This window comes from Primulina tabacum, chromosome 6 (assembly GCF_025594145.1).
Source record: "Primulina tabacum isolate GXHZ01 chromosome 6, ASM2559414v2, whole genome shotgun sequence".
Lineage (NCBI taxonomy): Eukaryota > Viridiplantae > Streptophyta > Magnoliopsida > Lamiales > Gesneriaceae > Primulina > Primulina tabacum.
Window position 1 is genome coordinate 18,136,007 of NC_134555.1, and position 18,939 is coordinate 18,154,945.

The following is an 18,939-nucleotide window of genomic DNA, read 5'->3' on the forward strand; positions in this document are numbered from 1 at the left end:
CCAAGAAGAATGATAAATTCGTGTGGAGTGACGAATAGCAGAAGAGCTTTGATACTTTGAAGCACTGCTCTTATTTCGGCGCCAGTGCTAGCCATGCCAACAGGGCAAGGTGAATTTGTGCTTTACACCGATGCATCTAAGCTCGGATTAGGCGCAGTGTTGATGCAGTAAGGTCGGGTTATAGCTTATGCCTCCAGGCAGTTGAAGGTGCATGAGAAGAACTACCCGATGCACGATTTAGAATTAGCCGCAGTCGTCTTTGCGTTGAAGATTTGGAGACACTACTTGTATGGCGAGAGGTGTCAGATTTTCACTGACCACAAAAGTCTGAAATATTTCTTCATGCAGAAGGAGCTAAACATGAGGCAGAGACGGTGGTTGGAACTGGTGAAAGACTATGATTGCGAAATTAGTTACCATCCGGGAAAAGCTAATGTGGTGGCAGATGGCTTGAGCAGGAAAGTTGCAGTCATAGCTCAGTTATCAGTGCAGAGACCTCTTCAGTCGGAAATTCAGAGGTTTGGTTTGGAAGTATACCGTAAGGGCAGAGCACCAAGGCTGTCTAATCTGACAGTCCAGTCTTCTCTGCTAGACCGTATCCGGACAAGTCAGTCTTCAGATGAGCAATTACTGAAATGGAGACTGAAAGACGAAGCCAAGGGCAGTTTTCTTTACTCAGTGTCAGATGGTATCGTGAGATACCGGGGCAGAATGTGGGTGCCTAGTGTTGACTCGATCAGACAGAATATTCTGACAGAAGCACATGCATCCCCGTATTCTATTCATCCAGGAAGTACTAAGATTTACAAGGACCTGCAGATCCTGTATTGGTGGCCAGGGATGAAGAGAGACATCCGCAGATTCGTATCAGAATGTCTTACTTGTCAGCAAGTGAAAGCTGAACACCAGAGGCCAGCAGGGAAGCTTAAGTCGCTCCCTATTCCAGAGTGGAAATGGGAGAATATCACTATGGACTTCGTTGTTGGATTGCCTAGATCAGTCAGAGGCTTTAATTCTATTTGGGTTATAGTGGACCGGCTCACTAAGTCAGCGCACTTTTTGCCAGTGAAGACGACTTTCTCCATGACGTAGTATGCGGAGCTTTACATCAAGGAGATAGTCCGTTTACATGGGTTCCCAGTTTCGATTGTGTCCGACAGGGCACCCGAGGTTTACATCGTCCTTTTGGAAGAGCTTGCATGCAGCCATGGGAACGAAGTTGCTTTTCAGTACAGCATTTCACCCGCAGACAGACGGCCAGTCTGAGCGAGTGATTCAGGTTTTAGAAGATTTGCTGAGAGCCTGTATGATTGATTTTCAGGGGACTTGGGAGTCTAAGCTACCTCTAGTGGACTTTACCTACAATAACAGCTTCCAATCATCTATAGGTATGGCTCCCTACGAGGCTTTGTACGAAAGAAAGTGCAGATCACCGGTTCATTGGGATGAAGTTGGTGATAGAGCAGATCTTGGTCCAGAGATAGTTCAGCAAACTGCCGATGTGGTGGTCAAGATTCGTGACAGAATGAAGACCGCCCAAAGCCGTCAGAAGAGCTATGCTGATAAGAGGAGGAGAGATCTCGAGTTTGCCGTTGGGGATCACGTATTCGTAAAGATAGCACCTATGAAGGGTGTTATGAGATTTGGGAAGAGAGGCAAGCTCAGTCCGAGGTTTATTGGACCGTTCGAGATTTTGGACAGAGTTGGGACATTAGCTTACCGGGTAGCCCTTCCGCCGAATTTGGCCGGGGTACACAATGTGTTCATTTTTTCTATGCTGAGGAAGTATCTAGCCAATCCTTCGCATATTCTGAGTTATGAGCCGTTGCAGCTTGCTCCAGACCTGTCATATGAGGAACGACCGACTCAAATCCTGGACAGACAGGAGCGCAGACTACGAAACAAAGTGACCAAGTTGGTCAAAGTCCAGTGGCTAAATCAATCAGTGGAGGAAGCCACTTGGGAAGCAGAAGCAGATATGAGGATTCGCTACCCGGAGTTGTTCGGTAAGACTTAATTTCGAGGACGAAATTTTCATAAGTGGGGGAGGAACTGTAGTGCCCAAATCCAGTATGCGTATAACCCATGCATTTATTTAATTATTAAATCATTTATTTAATTTTAAAATGAGTTTTAGTGGTGCACGATTTATTTAAATGCATTGTTTTAAATTAATTATGCTTATGTGACGCACGTTAAAATGTTTTTGAAATGTCATGTTTCAGGCGATTATTCGAGGCGGGATCGAGGAAAAGACCGGTGACGATTTTAGTAATTTAAAATATGGTATTTTATTTTTAGTTAAGGATGGGGCGATTTAAGGACTTATTTAGCTTTAGCATTTTTAGCCTAAATCATTTAGTTGGTAATTTTAAGAGTTTAAAACTTTTAAAATTAGCATTTTGCGGGTGTTATTTTAATCAAGGAGAATTTTATAAAATTGGGTGTATTTATTTTAAATTAAGGGAGTTTAGAATTTTAACCTTTAAAGATTTGCTTCTTGAGTATTTTATTAAGGGCTTTTGTAAAGTTAGGGGTTTAGTAACTTTTAATTAAGTTGTTAATTATTTATTTAACAACTTTCTTCCTAATTAAAACACACACATACACGTTTTACCCTTAACTCACACACATTCTACACACACTAGAAAACGTGTAACACACAACATACACTACACCACTCATCTTTAGATTTTATTTGAAAGAAAACTAGGGTTATTACTCCTACAAGCAGCCGCCCCCCCTTCCCTTAGATTTCCAGCAAATTTAGTTGGGTTCCTCCAAAGAAAATCGAGCCAAGTTTCGTCCCGGATCAACCTCGCATCCTTCTCCGCTTCGGTATCGTCGTCACGATATTTTTAAATATCAAAAGGCACGTATAATCTGTTTTTCCTACGTCGAACTTGTCATAGTATTTATTTTGATGTGTTATTTACGAAATCATGTGTATAAGATGTAGTAGTTTGAGCAGGAATTTTATTGGATGTGCCTTGAGAAGAATTTTTGATCTGAAATTTCGAATTCCTCTGTATTTTGAATTACTGGGATTTTTCGGTACAGATTTTGGCAAAACATTCAATAAGAAAAAGGTAGAACTTTTTGATACCTTCGATTTGATATAATATTCGAAATTTTTGGACGAAAATTGAGTGAGTTATGGTGTTTTTCGTGGGATTGCTCAAACTGTGACTTTTACGTAAATTGTGTTCTTGAAGTTATTTGTTGCAGGCTTCGTTGGGGATCGACGGGTGATCGTTGCTGCGTCTAAGTATGATTAGTATGATGCTTGGGTTTGTATTTTGCATGTCGTTTAGTGTCGATAGGCACTCGAGTACATTAGAAGTCGTAGGAAACATTTGGGGTCAATTGCTACGCTTCTTGAATTGTATGTATCGTATGGGAACGTCGTTGTTTGGGTGTTCGTACGAGATTAGTTCAATGCTATGGTGTCTTAGGATGGTCTCAAGGTGTTTAATTTCGTTCTATTAGTTGTTCGATTGGGAGAATAGACATTGTGTAAGTTTTCCTCGCAGGTTCAGAAAAATCGAGGCCACACGGACCCATACACGGGGTCAGTGCCTGTGTTACCTCATAAATGTCATTTTTGCGTGCCGACACGGACCCCTACACGGACCAGGGCACGGGGTCCGTGCCTTTGATATTTTCGGTGTCTCTTTACAAAGTCTAGACGGACCCTAACACGGGGTCCGTGTCCACCCTTCTCTTCGAGTCCTCCTTACCCGAGCCTACACGGACGCATACACGGATGGGAGCACGGGGTCTGTGTCCTTCATATTTTGTGGAAAATTTATAGTATGCTTTGAGGTTAGAGGTCAAGGTTTAGTACAATGATTTACAAAGTCGAGTCTTGGGAATTTTAGAACGTCCTAAGGAATTGATTGAGCTCGTAAGTAGGTATGAAATTTACGTCCAAGTTACGCAAGATAAGCATGTCAATTCATGATTAGTTGTGCAGCGACGACCCCGATCGAAGTCCAACGAATCCCTCAACGCCAAGTAAGTATGTTGATGTGCAAGAAAATATTTTAAGTTTTTGAGGTATGCTAATTGTCTTGTGACCAAATTATGAATGGGTTTGGAAGTCGGTGAACGTGGCCGAGGACCTCTCCACCCCGTTAAATTATGAACGGGTTAGATCGTGGTTGGAAAGCGTTAAATTATGAACGGGGACCAACCAGCCCGTTAGATTATGAACGGGGATCTCATGTATGTGGCAGTGGATACGTCCCTGTCAGCCCAGTACTGTGGTTTGTCTGATCAGGCGTTTATTATGTATGGGTCACTTGCTTTGAAACATCCTCTACGCAAAATGAAGTCATGTATGTTTAAGTATGATCAAGTATGCAAGCATGTTTATGAAAGCTTTTAAGTTATGGCACGTCTATGTATGTATGCAAGTTCAAGCTCATTTCAAATCCAAGCTTCAAGTATGTACGTTCTATTTTAAAGTTGCATGCGATTTTATTATGTAATACTTGCTATTCTCAGTTTATACGTGTTGAGTCTTTAGACTCACTAGACTTGATCGATGCAGGTGAGGATGATCATAATGAGACGAGGGGTGGGGACCAAGGAGCCTGGCTTGGACTGAGCAGAAGGCTAGACCCGAGGACCGCCCACGCTATATTTAAGATTTTAAGCATGAAAATATTGATACTCTAATTTTATGTTTTGATGCGAGATGTTCTGAGCAAGCTTTTCCTTAAACAAGATTTTTATATTGGTGAATGGATGATGTAGTGACGACCGTATTGATTTTATTTTCGTATTCAAGAAAATTTTTAATTTTTCCGCAAATTTTAAGTAGTAAAAAGTACGGTACGTTACAATTTTAAAGCTGCATGTGATTTTATTATGTATTACTCGTTACTTCCAGTTTATACGTGTTGAGTCTTTAGACTCACTAGACTTGATCGATGCAGGTGAGCATGATTTTGAGGAGACTAGGGGTGGGGACCAAGGAGCTGGCTTGGACTGAGCAGGAGGCTAAACCCGAGGACCGCCCAAGTTTTTTTAAGTTTTATGAAAATGTTCAAATACTTTTGTCAAACTTTATCTTCAGTTGCAACTTTTGGGACGTACAGTTTAATTTTTTATCGAATTCTGAAGGCTCACATTTTATTTAAGAAAATTTTAAATTTTTTCGCAAATTTTGAATAGTAAAAGTACGGTACGTTACACAACTGATCCAATTGAGCTAGTTGATCTCTTTATCGATATTAGTTTGGAGAATGAAAATGAAGAAGAGAAATCGAAATATCTTTCAAACACCAGAACCAGAAGTGCTGGATCAATCAGTTGAACAAGAAATTGTTACTGATAATCAGTTGGTTAAACAAAATGATAATACTCAGTTACCAACATATACAGCACAAATTGAAACTGAAGAAAATATCCAGTTGCCCACTGAATCAGTTGCTGAGATGGATGCAACAAATGCCTGAGTACAGATGGAAGAAATCACATCCACCAGAATTGGTAATAGGTAATCCATCTGATCCGGTAAGAACTCGGAATCAAATGTTTAATTTATTTATTCATTCAGCTTTCGTCTCCAAACAGGAACCTGAGAAAACTGATGAAGCTCTTGTTGATCCTAACTAAATAAATGCCATGCAAGAAGAGCTAAATCAATTTACCCATAACATTGTCTGGAACTTAGTTCCAAGACTAGTTTCTAAAACCATTATAGGTACAAAGTGGTTATACAGAAACAAACTGAACGAAGATGGTTCAGTTGTACGCAACAAAGCGAGGCTTGTAGAAAAAGGATATATATAAGAAGAAGGAATAGATTACGATGAAACTTATGCACCATTTGCAAGACTGGAAGCAATTAGAATTTTCCTTGCCTATGCATCGTTCAATAACTGTAAGTCTACCAAATGGACGTGAAGAGGGCATTTCTGAACGATCAGTTGCATGAAGAAATATATGTTGAACAACCACCAGGTTTTGTCAATCACTCTCTTCCTGATCATGTTTATTATTTGAACAAAGCCTTATATGGTCTTAAACATGCTCCAAGAGCTTGGTATGAAACTCTTTCAAAATTCCTAACTGATAATTTTACTGTTGGATCAGTTGATAAGACTCTGTTCAAATTTTCAAAGAATGATCACATCTTACTTGTGCAAATATATGTTGATGATCTAATTTTTGGGTCAACTAACACCAAACTATGTGAGAAATTTGCCAAGTTAATGCAGGAAAAATTCGATATAAGTATGATGGGTGAACTGATATTTTTCCTCGGTCTGCAAGTTAAGCAACTGGAGGATGGTACCTTTATCAGTCAGACCAAATATACAAATGAATTGCTTAAGAAATATGGTATGGAAACATGTTCAGCTGAAAATACTCCCATGAGTTCATCAATCAAACTAAACAATGATCAAGGGGGAATATCAGTTGAGACGACACTTTACAGAGGTTTAATAGGTTCATTATTGTAACTAAATGCTATTCGTCTTGATAAAGTATTTGATGTCTGTATGTGTGCTAGATTTTAGGCAGATCCTAAGCAATCGCACTTTTCAACTGCCAAACGCATTTTAAAATATCTTAAAGGAACACAAAATGTGGGCCTATGGTATGCTAAGGACTCTTCTTTCAATTTAGTTGGATATTCAGATGCAGATTATGCAGGATGTAAGCTAGATCGTAAAAGCACCAGTGGATCATGTCAGTTTCTAGGAGACAGACTGATTTCATGGTTCAGCAAGAAGAAAATATCCATAGCAACTTCCACAACTGAAGCAGAATATCTTGCTGCTGGAAGCTGTTGTGCCCAACTGCTCTGGATTCAGCAACAACTGAAAGATTATGGAGTCATTGCAAAAGAATCACCAATCTTTTGTGATAATACGAGCACGATTGCAATAATATACAATCCGGTTCTTCACTCAAGGACCAATCATATCGATGTCAGGCATCACTTCATCAGAAATCATGCTCTGAAGAAAGCAATCAGACTTGAATACATACCAACTGAACAACAAGCAGCAGATATCTTCACAAAGCCATTACCCGAGACTAAGTTTTCTCACTTTTCCAACATTCTTGGTTTAATCGACTTGTCTTAATATAATTCGCTTTATGTTATTATCTTGTTGTTTATTCAGTTGTCACCGGTAGTATGCAGAAAATAAAAAAGGAGTAAGAGTAAGACAAAATTAAATCATAATAAAAATTTTATTTATTAATAGAGGAGTGTACACGAATGATTTTTTTTTAACTGCGGACCTCCAGAAGGTCAACTACATGGTTAATCCTCCAGTAGAGGTCCTTAGGAAGTCAATTGAGGAAGCGATATTCCTCAGAGTCCTCCGCTCCTTGAGGAGGAGCAGAAGGTAGACACCTTCATCTATGAAGATGTCCACATTATCAGTGAAGCAAAGGCGCAGCCGATACTTCTTCAGTCTTGCCACCCTTTTAGGGGTAGCAACCTCTCCCTCCTGAAAGGAGGTTTGGAGCTCCTGAATTTTCATCCAGAGCTTCAGTATCTTTTCAAAGATACTATCCTCCATTGTAGTCTTCCTAGCAGCAACAACAGACTTCATGAACTCTTCCTCAAGGTCTGGCTGTGTGGAGCTCCCTGCTTTGTCCATTACTATTTACTTATCTGCTGATACTTGATGTCTAACTCTTTCACTCTTATTTATAGCTGAGATGTAAGGCATTTGAAGAGACGCAATCATTATTCCGGACGATTCATCTTCTGAGAATAAGATTTTTTTTTGCTTACGCTTCATTTTTATAACCGACATTCTATTTTTTTGGATTAATATATGCATTTATTTAGGAGGAATGACGAATTTAAATTATTAACTGATAAGACAATAGTCAGTTGATCTTCGACTGAACTGACTCTGTTTTCAAACTGATTACTCAACTACTGATCAAACTGATCTTATACAATAAGTTAATTGATTATTCGATATATATTCCAAATTAAGTAATGTGACTGATCATTACGCATTTAATTTGATGTCTTTCAATGAATAATAATTTGAAACGTGGTCCCTTGTAGTCCATTTAACTATTACACACGCTTTCATCACACGGACACACGTTTTACTCAATTTTTTATTGGACTGACATGTGTCCAAAAAAAATTTGAACAGTCACATACATAAGTACATCAACCCGCTTCATTTCAGTTCTTCTTTACGCGTATTTCAGTTTACAGAACAAATCAATACACAGAATTTTCTCTCACAGATATCCAATCCTTCAGCAATGGCAAATCAGATTCCGACTTATATGTTGAACGCTATGGCAATCGACTTTGATTCAGTCCTGTCTGTCCAGGACGAGGACATAAATAAGATGTTTCTAAAACTGGAAGTTGCTGGATTAAAGACATTTCTGGGACTCTCTTCCCAAGAAATCTATCCTAAAGATATTCAAGATCTATATGCAAATGGATTCATCTCCGCTGACGCAATATCACAACTACCGTCGACAATCAGTTGCTGATATTAGACCAAGACTCCTTCAGCAACATCTTTGAACTACCAACTGACAGTCTGGCTAATATTTCTGATGTGAAAACTTCTGACGTAGAGGAGATGCAGACTCTCCTATCAGCTGATTGTCGGAAAATCAAGGTTTCCGATCCCAAAAGGAACTGAAATCCAGAAATCCAGTTGATGGCTGACATCGTAGACAAAGGGCTACTTGCCAAAGCTGGATCTTTTGCTGCTCTCACTCTAGAGAAATTCCAAGTCTTGACTGCTATCATGGCTGGAAAATGCTGAATTGGAAAGGTATTATTTTCAATCTTCTGAAAAACATGTTTCAATCTTCAAATCAATCAAAGGGATTTGCAGTACAGCTCAGCAATCTGCTGAAAAACAAGGGCTTGGTGGCTGACTCCTCTGAGAGGCCATCCAAATTCAAGATATTCAATGACAAGAGTGTTCAACTGCTGAAGCTCAGGCTGGACATCTCCCTTGAAAAATTCATCAAGGTGAAAAAGGAGATTGGGACGCATGGGGCTCCAAAATCAGTCAAGAAAACCAAACATACAATTCAGAAAAAGACAACCAAGCGCAAACTAATTGTCAGTGAAACTGACTCTGAGATGACCCCCTCTCCCTAAATTGCCAAGAAGCCCAGAACTCTGAAGACCAAACCAGCAACTGTTCTGAGCGCGATCCCAACTGAAAGGCTGATTCAATCTGGAGCTGAACAGCAAATTGAGGCTACTCCTTTGAGGGCAATACAAGTTGCATCATCAACTGTAGTTCAGTTACCTATTGCTGCTGCTCAACAAGAGAAGACCATCACCAAATCTGGTGATAAGACGAAACTTGCTAGAGTTAAGGCTCCATCGATCACTTTCCATGGCCCAACTACTTTGCCATTCGCAGGACCCAAGGGGATAGTGATTCGAGAAAATATTGACGCAACTGAGTCAGGACTAAGGATTCCTCATGTTCTGACTGACGCTAAGGGCAAAGGAAAGATGATTGAAGAGCTCATACCCATTCAAACTCATATTGACCTATTTTGGAAAGAGGTCAATGAGTTTTCTGATAATAAGCTCAAGACTTATGATGAATGGGTCAGATTTAGGACTGCAGTGTTTGCTAGGCAACTACAAAGGAAATCAACTTTGAAAAAGTTTATTTCCCTGGAAACCATAGTCCTGAAGATGGTCAAAGCAGCTTCAGTGGTTCAAGCGTTGCAGAGGAACAAGTACTTCTTTGATCAAGTACGAGCAAAGAAGCTAAGTCAAATGGTTGTTAAGTTACGCCAAATTTATGATCCTACTAGTCCAACTGCCTTTAATGACAAATCAGTTCATGACCAGCTGGACTCGGATCTTTTATCTCTGCAGATGGAGATTAAGCATTGGGAACTAGATCAAGAACTGACCATTCCAGCAGATTCCCAAGATCTCTCATCAGATGAATTAGCTGAACAATCAGCTCAATCACAAAAGCCATCCCAGGAACCAATTGCTAAATCTACTGTGCAAGTAATTGATTCTTCTTCAAAGGATGCGCAACCGTCAACTACTGCTCCTAAATCCTCAACTGCAGAACTGTAACTTTATAATGATGCTGAATTATCACTGGCAAACATCGACAAAGTGATTAAATCAATTTCCACTGAAGTTCAGCTGATTACTACAAAGATAGTTGAAGAGCAAATAGAAACTGAAGAACCAGTTTCTCATGTCATTCTTCAATCAACTGAAGAGTCAGTTCAGTCGACTGCCACGACTGAACATGCAGTTCTTTCAAGAACTGTAGACCCAATTCAGTCATCTGCCATGACTGAACAAGTTGTTCTCACGACAACTAAAGAGGCTCAACTACAATCAGAAGAAGTGCCAGCTGAAAAGCCAACCATGGTTTCAGTTGTGCAACCAACTGAAGAACTCATTTCTGAATCAGCTGAGCAACAAATTGTAGAACCAACTGTTGTTCCAGCTGATCAACCAGCTACAGAGCCTTCAGATTCTACTGTTGTTCCGAATCTTTCTTCTCCTCCGCAGCTTCAACAGGAAGCTATACAAGACGATGTTTCAGAAATGATCACTCGTGCAACTGAAACAATTGACAGGACCTTAGTGATCTTCAATCAAGAAAGCAGGGAATAGGAACCAGAAATCTCTGGGCCCATGTCTCCTGGTATATCAATAGAAAATGAATCTATGTTCGAGGAAATTCAGGCTATTCAGACCAAACTTGTCGGTGTAATGACTTCCATTTCTGACATCAAGTCAACCCAATTTTTGCAATACCCGAACCCTCAAAAAGTCTCCCGTTTCGATAAAATTTGCGTACCGCTGAAAAATATGCTCTGGCGGGTAAAAATACCCAGCAAAGCCCATTTCTTGATAAATATATTTAAAAAATCTTATAATAATTAATAAAAATTTATCATGTAATAAAAATAATTTTCCTGATAATTCCCCAGTAACCGTTCCTCGTTCGAGCGCGAAATGCAACTTAAAAATCATAGTGCATAAACTTCTAGAATTTCATGAAATAAATCCTATCATGCAATAATTATGCATAAAATACATAAAAATAATTAAACATATATTTCAAATAAAATCCTAGATTGCATGCATTTAGGTTATGTAAATTAAATTTTCTGGACCTTACATATTTACTCGATTTATATGTACTGTAAGAATTACTGTAACTGTCGGAACATATCGAGTTGATTGAATAGTTGATAGAAGTTTCAATTCAATAGGGTTGGTGAACCGAGTTAAAGTGAGTTTGTACCAAAAGTTGTACCGATAAAATTTCATTGGAGTCTTTTGGAAATAGAAGAAGGGGAGACGTAAAGTTTTATCTTCGAACTTCTATAAAAAAAAAACTCTCGTCTATATTTGTTTTCAGTCATTTCTTTAATCTGATCATATTTGCATATAACTTATTCATTTTGTATACTGAGTTGTTTTTGCACTTATCTGTAGTTGCTCTACGTACTTAGTTTGATCGAAAAATTCATTCGAGCTTCTCACACAGCTTAAGTTTGTGAAATTTGTCTGTTTATAATAAAGAATTTATTCACCCCTATAAACGTAAAAAAATTAAATTTTTATTTATGAAATAAATTAACAAAATCTATATCTATGAAAAAATGTTGATATATCTTAACCGATCGTTATAATTTCACTATATTTAAAAATAATTTAATGCATAAGGTTCTAATTATAAATATCAATAATCCACATCTTGATATAAGTTTTTTAAATTTAAGAAAAATTAAATAAAAAAAATTTCTATCTACATTATTCTGCTAATGTATAATAATAAAAAGTTCAACAAAATTACTTGACGTAGAAAACATATTAGCAGTCAAATATATAGCCTTGCGGAAAAATAAAGTGTTACCAATGAATCTCTTCAATAAGTAAAAAGTTAGTGTTTGAACGCTGTCTTAACGTGGGGATAGTCACTGCGTTCCAACGAAACTAAAGTAGACATTATTTTGTCCGAAGTTTTTTACCCAGAAATTTATTATGACGGCATAATCAAAGGCAAGTCTCCTTTCGATTTTCCCATAATTACTGCGTCAACCAAAACGGAAAGCAGGGTTAAAAGCCTCAGGACCAAGAAATCCAAATCATAGAGTAAAAAATTAAATATGAAAATCCAACATTAAATTCTCTGTTCCCCCTTCTGTACATAAACACACACACACGTTCTCCTTTCACTTGGTATTTAGATAGATTAGATTGGATACCCACCCGTGTGCCTCCATTAATGCAACGCCTTTTTCACGCACTGCACCCTCCACTGTGTGAGCAGACGCCCATGGATTCCTCACTGATGGTGTTCCTGTCCACCATCTTCGTCCCTTTCGCGTTATCTCTGTCTCTGTTCGTTGTCCTACGCGCCACCGCGCGGCGGAAGCTGCGGCTGCCGCCGGGGAGCCTGGGGCTGCCGTTCCTGGGGGAGACCCTGCAGCTCATCGCGGCGTACAAGACGGAGAACCCGGAGCCATTCATCGACTACAGGGTGGCGAGATACGGCGCCGTCTTCACTACGCATGTGTTCGGGGAGCCGACGGTGTTCTCTGCCGATCCGGAGACGAACCGGCTCATCCTGCAGAACGAGGGCCGGCTGTTCGAGTCGAGCTACCCCGGTTCGATACAGAACCTACTTGGCCGGCACTCGCTGCTGCTGATGAGGGGGAGCCTGCACAAGAGGATGCATTCGCTGACCATGAGCTTCGCCAACTCCGCCATTATCAGGGACCATCTCTTGGTCGACATAGATCGGCTCGTCCGGTTCAACATGGACTCATGGACCGGGCGGGTCGTTCTCATGGACGAAGCCAAGAAGGTAAGCATACAAGACTAATCAGTCAAATCTAATCTAATTCTTAATTGAAAATTCGTCTCGTAAAAAATTCAATCTTTTCTTTTTAATTTCTAAAACCCATCTTTCTTCAAATAAATGAATAATTAAAATAATAAAATATACAATAATCATAATTAATAAAATCTTATAGCTGCATTGGTGGTTCTTAAATTATTATTTTTTGCAAAATATCAAGTCTTTATATAACAAACAGAAAAACCGAACTATATATAATCGACCAAAATAGGGGGAAAAAGAACTATTATATTAAAAAAATAATAATAAGAAATAGGATTTTTGTGTTTAAATTATAAGTTGTTGAGTGCGTGTGGCATAGTTTCATGTTACGAGCACCAGGATCGAACTTGATGACTCGGATTTCCAACAAATTTCTAAGCTTAAGTTGGCATTTTTACACCACACACACAATCGCGCGGGTGTGTGTGTGTGTGTGATATATTTAAATTATAATAATAACTAATAATATTATTAATTGAAGATAATTATATATAATATAAGCTTTTGAAGCATAACGAACCCACACACATGTGCATGTAGTATGATCCACTTATTCTCTTTGCCTTTTAGTGCATTATGTTTTGTTCTCTCATCATTCTATATGAAGGGATATCATATACTTTTCATTAATTAAGAAGCTTCTTATATGCTTACTAATTAATGATGAGGGACCAGTGATTTTGTTATATATATATACATTTAAAAATAAAATTGTTTAACCTTCTTGAAATTTCTAAATAAAGGGAAAAATACGATTTTTCATGTTATATTTAAAGACGAATCTCGAACCTGATGAGCTTTGATCCGTGGGAATGGAAAAATCTTGAATTTAGTATTTTTTTAATGCATTTAATTTAATATGTTTTTTTTTTTTTTGGGAGGGTTGTGCAGATAACTTTTCAGTTAACAGTGAAGCAACTGATGAGCTTTGATCCGTGTGAATGGACGGAGAATCTGATGAAAGAGTACATGCTAGTTATTGAAGGCTTTTTTACCATTCCTTTGCCCTTTTTCTCAACCACATATAGAAGGGCTATTCAAGTAATTATTCAATCTTCCATTTATTTATTTATTTTTAAAATATATATTTTCGTATATATATTTTTTCTGATATTCGAATTTTGTTATCTTGGGTGCAATTTGATTATTTTGAAAAAAATAATCCTTTCCAGTGATGTAAATTTAGTTATTTTAAAAAAAAAGTTTACAACTTGGTTTCACGTTATTGAATCTTAAATAATCTAAGTTTTAATTTTCGGTGAATTGTTTAGGTTTGCATCAAAATCCGTCTATTTTCTTTTAACATAATAAATTATAGAAACAATTTGATGTTAATATTTTTTTTTTTAAAAAAAATTGTACTGTATGAACCTGATTTTTATCTAATATATCGTTTCAAATAGATATAGAGTTTTAATAAAATGATTAAATTTATACCAATAAATTGATTAAAAATCAATGCATGGTTAATATAATAAGCAATAAATAATTAACGTATGCTGTAATTATTTGAAGGCTAGGAGAAAGGTTGCGGAGGCGTTGAGTTTGGTGGTGAGGGAGAGGAGAAAAGAGAGCGAGAAAGGAGAGAGAAAGAAGGACATGCTGGCGGCGCTTCTGGACGAGGGCGGCGGCTGCGGCGGGACCTTCTCCGACGAGGAAATAGTTGACTTCATGCTCGCTTTGCTGGTTGCTGGGTATGAAACCACGTCTACAATTATGACTCTCGCCGTTAAATTCCTCACAGAGACCCCGCGTGCATTGGCTCAACTGAAGGTGACTTTTCCTTTACTCTGTCTCTCTCACTCTTTTTGAATAATAATAATAATAATAAGGATATATTAATGTATATGTATGTATATAAAAGAAGGAATATCATTTTATTAAAAATTATAATTAAAAACAATGATACAATTTAAATATTTTAAATTAAATAACAATTCAAACATTATGTGTTTGTCAATCTCTTAAAATGAGCAATTGTTGTAGTCTTGACGATCTTCTTATCAACGATTGTACTCTTTATAATTCCTTGATAATTCAATAAGTGACGTTGATTTTGATATCAAGTATAAGATAGAAAACTTTTTACTTGTACAAAAAACTACAGTGAGTAGTAACAATTAAATGTACAAAGGCCCAAAACTCTATGTATTGATAGTTCCCGTAGCAAAGACATTATTAACTATTCTTTTACCCTTCTAATCTATTAGAATATTTACTCAAACAAAACCATTTACGAAACATTTTTTTATTTTCAAAATTTAGGTGATATGGTTATTTTGTGATCATACTATATTATTTTATGTGATTTTTATCATTTATAATAATAATTGTATAGATAATATAGACATGGTGTAACTATCATACATTTTTCATTTTCTTTCATAAGGTGGCACCATTTTTTATTCAGGGTCTCGTTGCCTAAGTTCTCATCTAACCGATTAGGTTAAGAATAAAATTATTTTCTCTTTAAAATGATACTATATCTATCACCAAACTAAATTTAAATATAACCCCCTATTTCAACTAAACAATACAAATATATATATATATATATATATATATATATATATATATATATAAAACTATCAATCTAAAGAAGGGAAAAATTTCTCTTCCTACGAATCTAGCTCGAAAACTATTGTATAAGATTCGAAATCCACTTTTACAAAAACCAAAAACCAATATTATATAATAAAAATAAAATTACTTTATATTTTATACAGATATTTATAATTGTTATTTTCATCCACATGTTATAAAATCATTAAAAATTCTAAGATGTTATCAATTTATTTTTTAAAGTTAATACAAATTTTATTTAAATTAATTAACCTCAAGATATTTATATCCATATCTCACATGCATTTACAGCATACGACATGAGTTGTTGGGAAGATTAGGCATTGGTTGGCAACAAATGGGGATGGATGGGTAGGCAAACTGGCAAAGTTATACAAACAAAGACAGAGATAAAAACGAAAGATATTTATTGAATCACTTCTTTGCCAAGTAAGGTAGTTTTAAAATTTGGGTTAGTCTACGGTAGTTACGTTCATTGGGCAGATTGGTCGGATTTCAAAAGTCGGGGAAGAAGTTTATTACAATTTGGTCTTCGAGTTCGAAATATCTTATCAAAGTTACATGCTATGTATTTATATGATAAAATATGTTTAAAGCACAAACTTAACTTTCACACTTGCAATTTATAGAGTATTATTTGAAGTCTTGTATATATATATATATATATATATATATATATATATTGTGGTCAATTAATTACTATCGCGACGTTTCAGCTCCCGTAATTCATTGTCCACACGTGTGCATGTCAAAGTAATGCCCCCATGCGCCTATTTCTTGATGGTCGCCCACTCTTTTAAGTGGACTACATTATGCCAAGTTTCATGGGGCATTCATGTCATTTCCTTTTCTGTCTGGCCTCATTTAAAATACCGAATCGATTAACTGGAACAGTATCGACTGGGAAGTTTTAAGGATGAGTGTTTGGAGGAGTTTATAAGAAACTTTTTAGATTGATGGATGGAAGTGTTTTGAGATGTTTATGTATGTTAGATGCTGATTCAATTTGTTTAATTTTTAATCAAAATCTACAAGCTAAGTAAGATTGATATTTTTTTCAAATTTTTAATTAATGGTTTAAAGTTACGATTTGACATCTTTATCTTTATAAAATTATCATATTCTACGATTGCTCTCAAGTTTTATAAATATTTTTGAATATTTTGTTAAAATACCAAATTTTATTTATATACATCAGTTTTAAAAGAATTTCGAATGTAATTCATGATGAAATTTCAATCATATTTTATTACAAACATTTACTTTTAAAAAAATATTTCTCATTTTTTCAATTGCGTTTCGAATTTTTTATTTATTTTTTACATATTTTGTGTATTTATACAAAAATTTTCATGTGTTTTTTTATTAATCTTTTATAAATTTTTAAGCATTCGTGTTGTAAAAAGATAAATAAATTTGATACAAAATATTCAAAATGTAATAATAATTATATAAATACATTGTCAATGACGTGTGTACCAAAATTTAGATAATTAAAAAGATAAATGATGTATAGATTAAGGATAATATTGTCATTTTACTAAAAATGGTTTGGAAGAAATTTTTTCCAGACACTCATATTAACTTTATACTTTTATTTTCAAACACTTCTTGTTTTTCTTCTCGTCCACTTCAAAATAATATATAGAATAATCATTTTAAAATAAACAAAAGTTCTCTAAAAAATTCTATAATAATATTATCCCAATTATCCACTAAACAATTTTTAAAAGAGACAGAGAAAATTTCTATAACACTTGATGAGAAAGAGCAAGCATGTATCACACTATGCGTGCATGTGCTCAATTAGCAAGTGCATAACAGGAAGAGCATATTGAACCAAGGTTATATATCTCACTAACCCCTTTTGTTTAACAGGAAGAGCATATTGAAATTTTGGCTAAAACAGGTGAAAATGAGGCTCTTCAATTGGAAGATTATAAATCCATGCCTTTCACTCAATGTGTAAGTTCATGATATCATAACCTCATTCTAAGTGACGAAACTTGCATCGCTTTCTCATCAGCAATTCAGTACTGAGACTCACTCTTATGTTCTTCAGGTTGTAAATGAAACTCTCCGGGTATCTAACATAATCAGCGGTGTCTTTCGACGAGCAATGACAGATGTTACCATCAAAGGTAATAATAAGAAGGTCCAAACGCCCTTTTCGTGGTTGATGGCGATTTGAGTGTCATACTTTCATATATAAACTTGTTAGTTGTTAGCAATGGCGGCCAATCATTTTTCTACTATATTGATGTTTATATCCCGTGAGTGGAAATACCCAAGTCCAAATCCAGCAGTACATATTAGAGCTTGACTCAATTGGTTATAACTCAAGTTCTAAGTAGTTCGATAATCATTTTCCCGGACTTGTGAGGTGCTCAAACTTGAAAATTAATTAGCCTCTAGAATACGTAACTAGAGTTCAAGTAGGCTATATTTGTTTGAACCGCGCCCCCAAGATCTACTTTCTTGTTCATGTTTATCTATGAAGTAGAGAAATGAGGTTCTTAGATTTTGTTGTTCTGAGAATGGTGTTATGTTGATGGGCTATATATAGATGGTTACACAATTCCGAAAGGGTGGAAGGTTTTCGCTTCTCTTCGAGCCGTACACATGGATCATGATCATTTCAAAGCTGCTCGCTCTTTTAATCCCTGGCGGTGGCAGGTCGATTTCCCCCTCGAATTTGAACCCCTCTCTGCTCCTTTTATAGCATGCTCGGTCTCATGATAGGCACATGTATTTTAACTTTCTAATACAAATATGCATATGTGACTAGCAGAACGGTTCAGGAACCACTAGTTGTTCGACAAACGTGTTCACTCCATTCGGTGGAGGGCCAAGGCGTTGCCCGGGAGCCGAGCTTGCTAGGGTTGAGCTCTCGGTGTTTCTTCATCGCTTAGTCACTCAGTTCAGGTATCACATCAGTTTTTAGTACCCGACAACCCCACATTTCAAGCTTGGTTAATCACTCATCATCTGGAATTCGATTTTTGACAGTTGGGTGCCAGCGGAACAGGACAAGTTGGTGTTCTTTCCGACCACCCGAACCCAAAAACGGTATCCGATTCTGGTTCAAAAGTTGCATGAAGTTCGAGCCGTTGATATGCAGATGAATAGAGTGTAGGGAAACAACTTTGTAGATCAATGCACAATATATTGCTCATGTATATTCCATAAATTAATTTTCTATATTAATTGACGTCATATTCTATTTCGTATTTCCCATCCATCCATAAAATAATGCAAGTTTTTGTGGTAAAAAATCTCGTTGGGTACGATACACTACAAGTATAAATTGGTGTCATATCACATGAATAAAACTCACGGACGAAAACCAATACGATTTTTACTATCTATATTGTTATATTTTAGTTTTAGTCATTTATATTTTGAAGTTTGGAATTTTAGTCGTTCAATGAGAGTGACGGTATAATAATATATATGTATAATTGATACCATGTTGGTG

The 18,939-nt window shown here is 36.6% G+C and overlaps 1 protein-coding gene across 2 annotated transcripts; it reads left to right on the top strand.

Moving 5' to 3' along the window:
• The first annotated feature begins 12,115 nt into the window (after nt 1-12,115).
• Nucleotides 12,116-18,687, top strand: LOC142549181 (3beta,22alpha-dihydroxysteroid 3-dehydrogenase-like). 2 transcript variants are annotated; one of them, XM_075658008.1, is made up of 8 exons: nt 12,116-12,842; nt 13,770-13,919; nt 14,394-14,651; nt 17,340-17,426; nt 17,524-17,602; nt 18,028-18,137; nt 18,250-18,386; nt 18,471-18,687. In XM_075658008.1, the coding sequence occupies exons 1-8, from the start codon at nt 12,261-12,263 to the stop codon at nt 18,595-18,597; spliced, it is 1,530 nt and encodes a 509-aa protein (XP_075514123.1). In that variant the 5' UTR covers nt 12,116-12,260; the 3' UTR covers nt 18,598-18,687. The 2 variants fall into 2 exon arrangements, with proteins under 2 accessions (XP_075514123.1, XP_075514124.1); XM_075658009.1 differs by having other exon boundaries at nt 12,119-12,842; nt 18,253-18,386.
• Nucleotides 18,688-18,939: the final 252 nt, after the last annotated feature.

What these genes read in the sequence shown, in the direction of transcription:
- LOC142549181 (XM_075658008.1), top strand. Translation starts at nt 12,261, where the DNA reads ATGCAACGCCTTTTTCACGCACTGCACCCTCCACTGTGTGAGCAGACG. An exon ending in CATATAGAAGGGCTATTCAA is followed by an intron (nt 13,920 to 14,393) that starts GTAATTATTCAA and finishes AATTATTTGAAG; the next exon opens with GCTAGGAGAAAGGTTGCGGA. An exon ending in GACAGATGTTACCATCAAAG is followed by an intron (nt 17,603 to 18,027) that starts GTAATAATAAGA and finishes GGCTATATATAG; the next exon opens with ATGGTTACACAATTCCGAAA.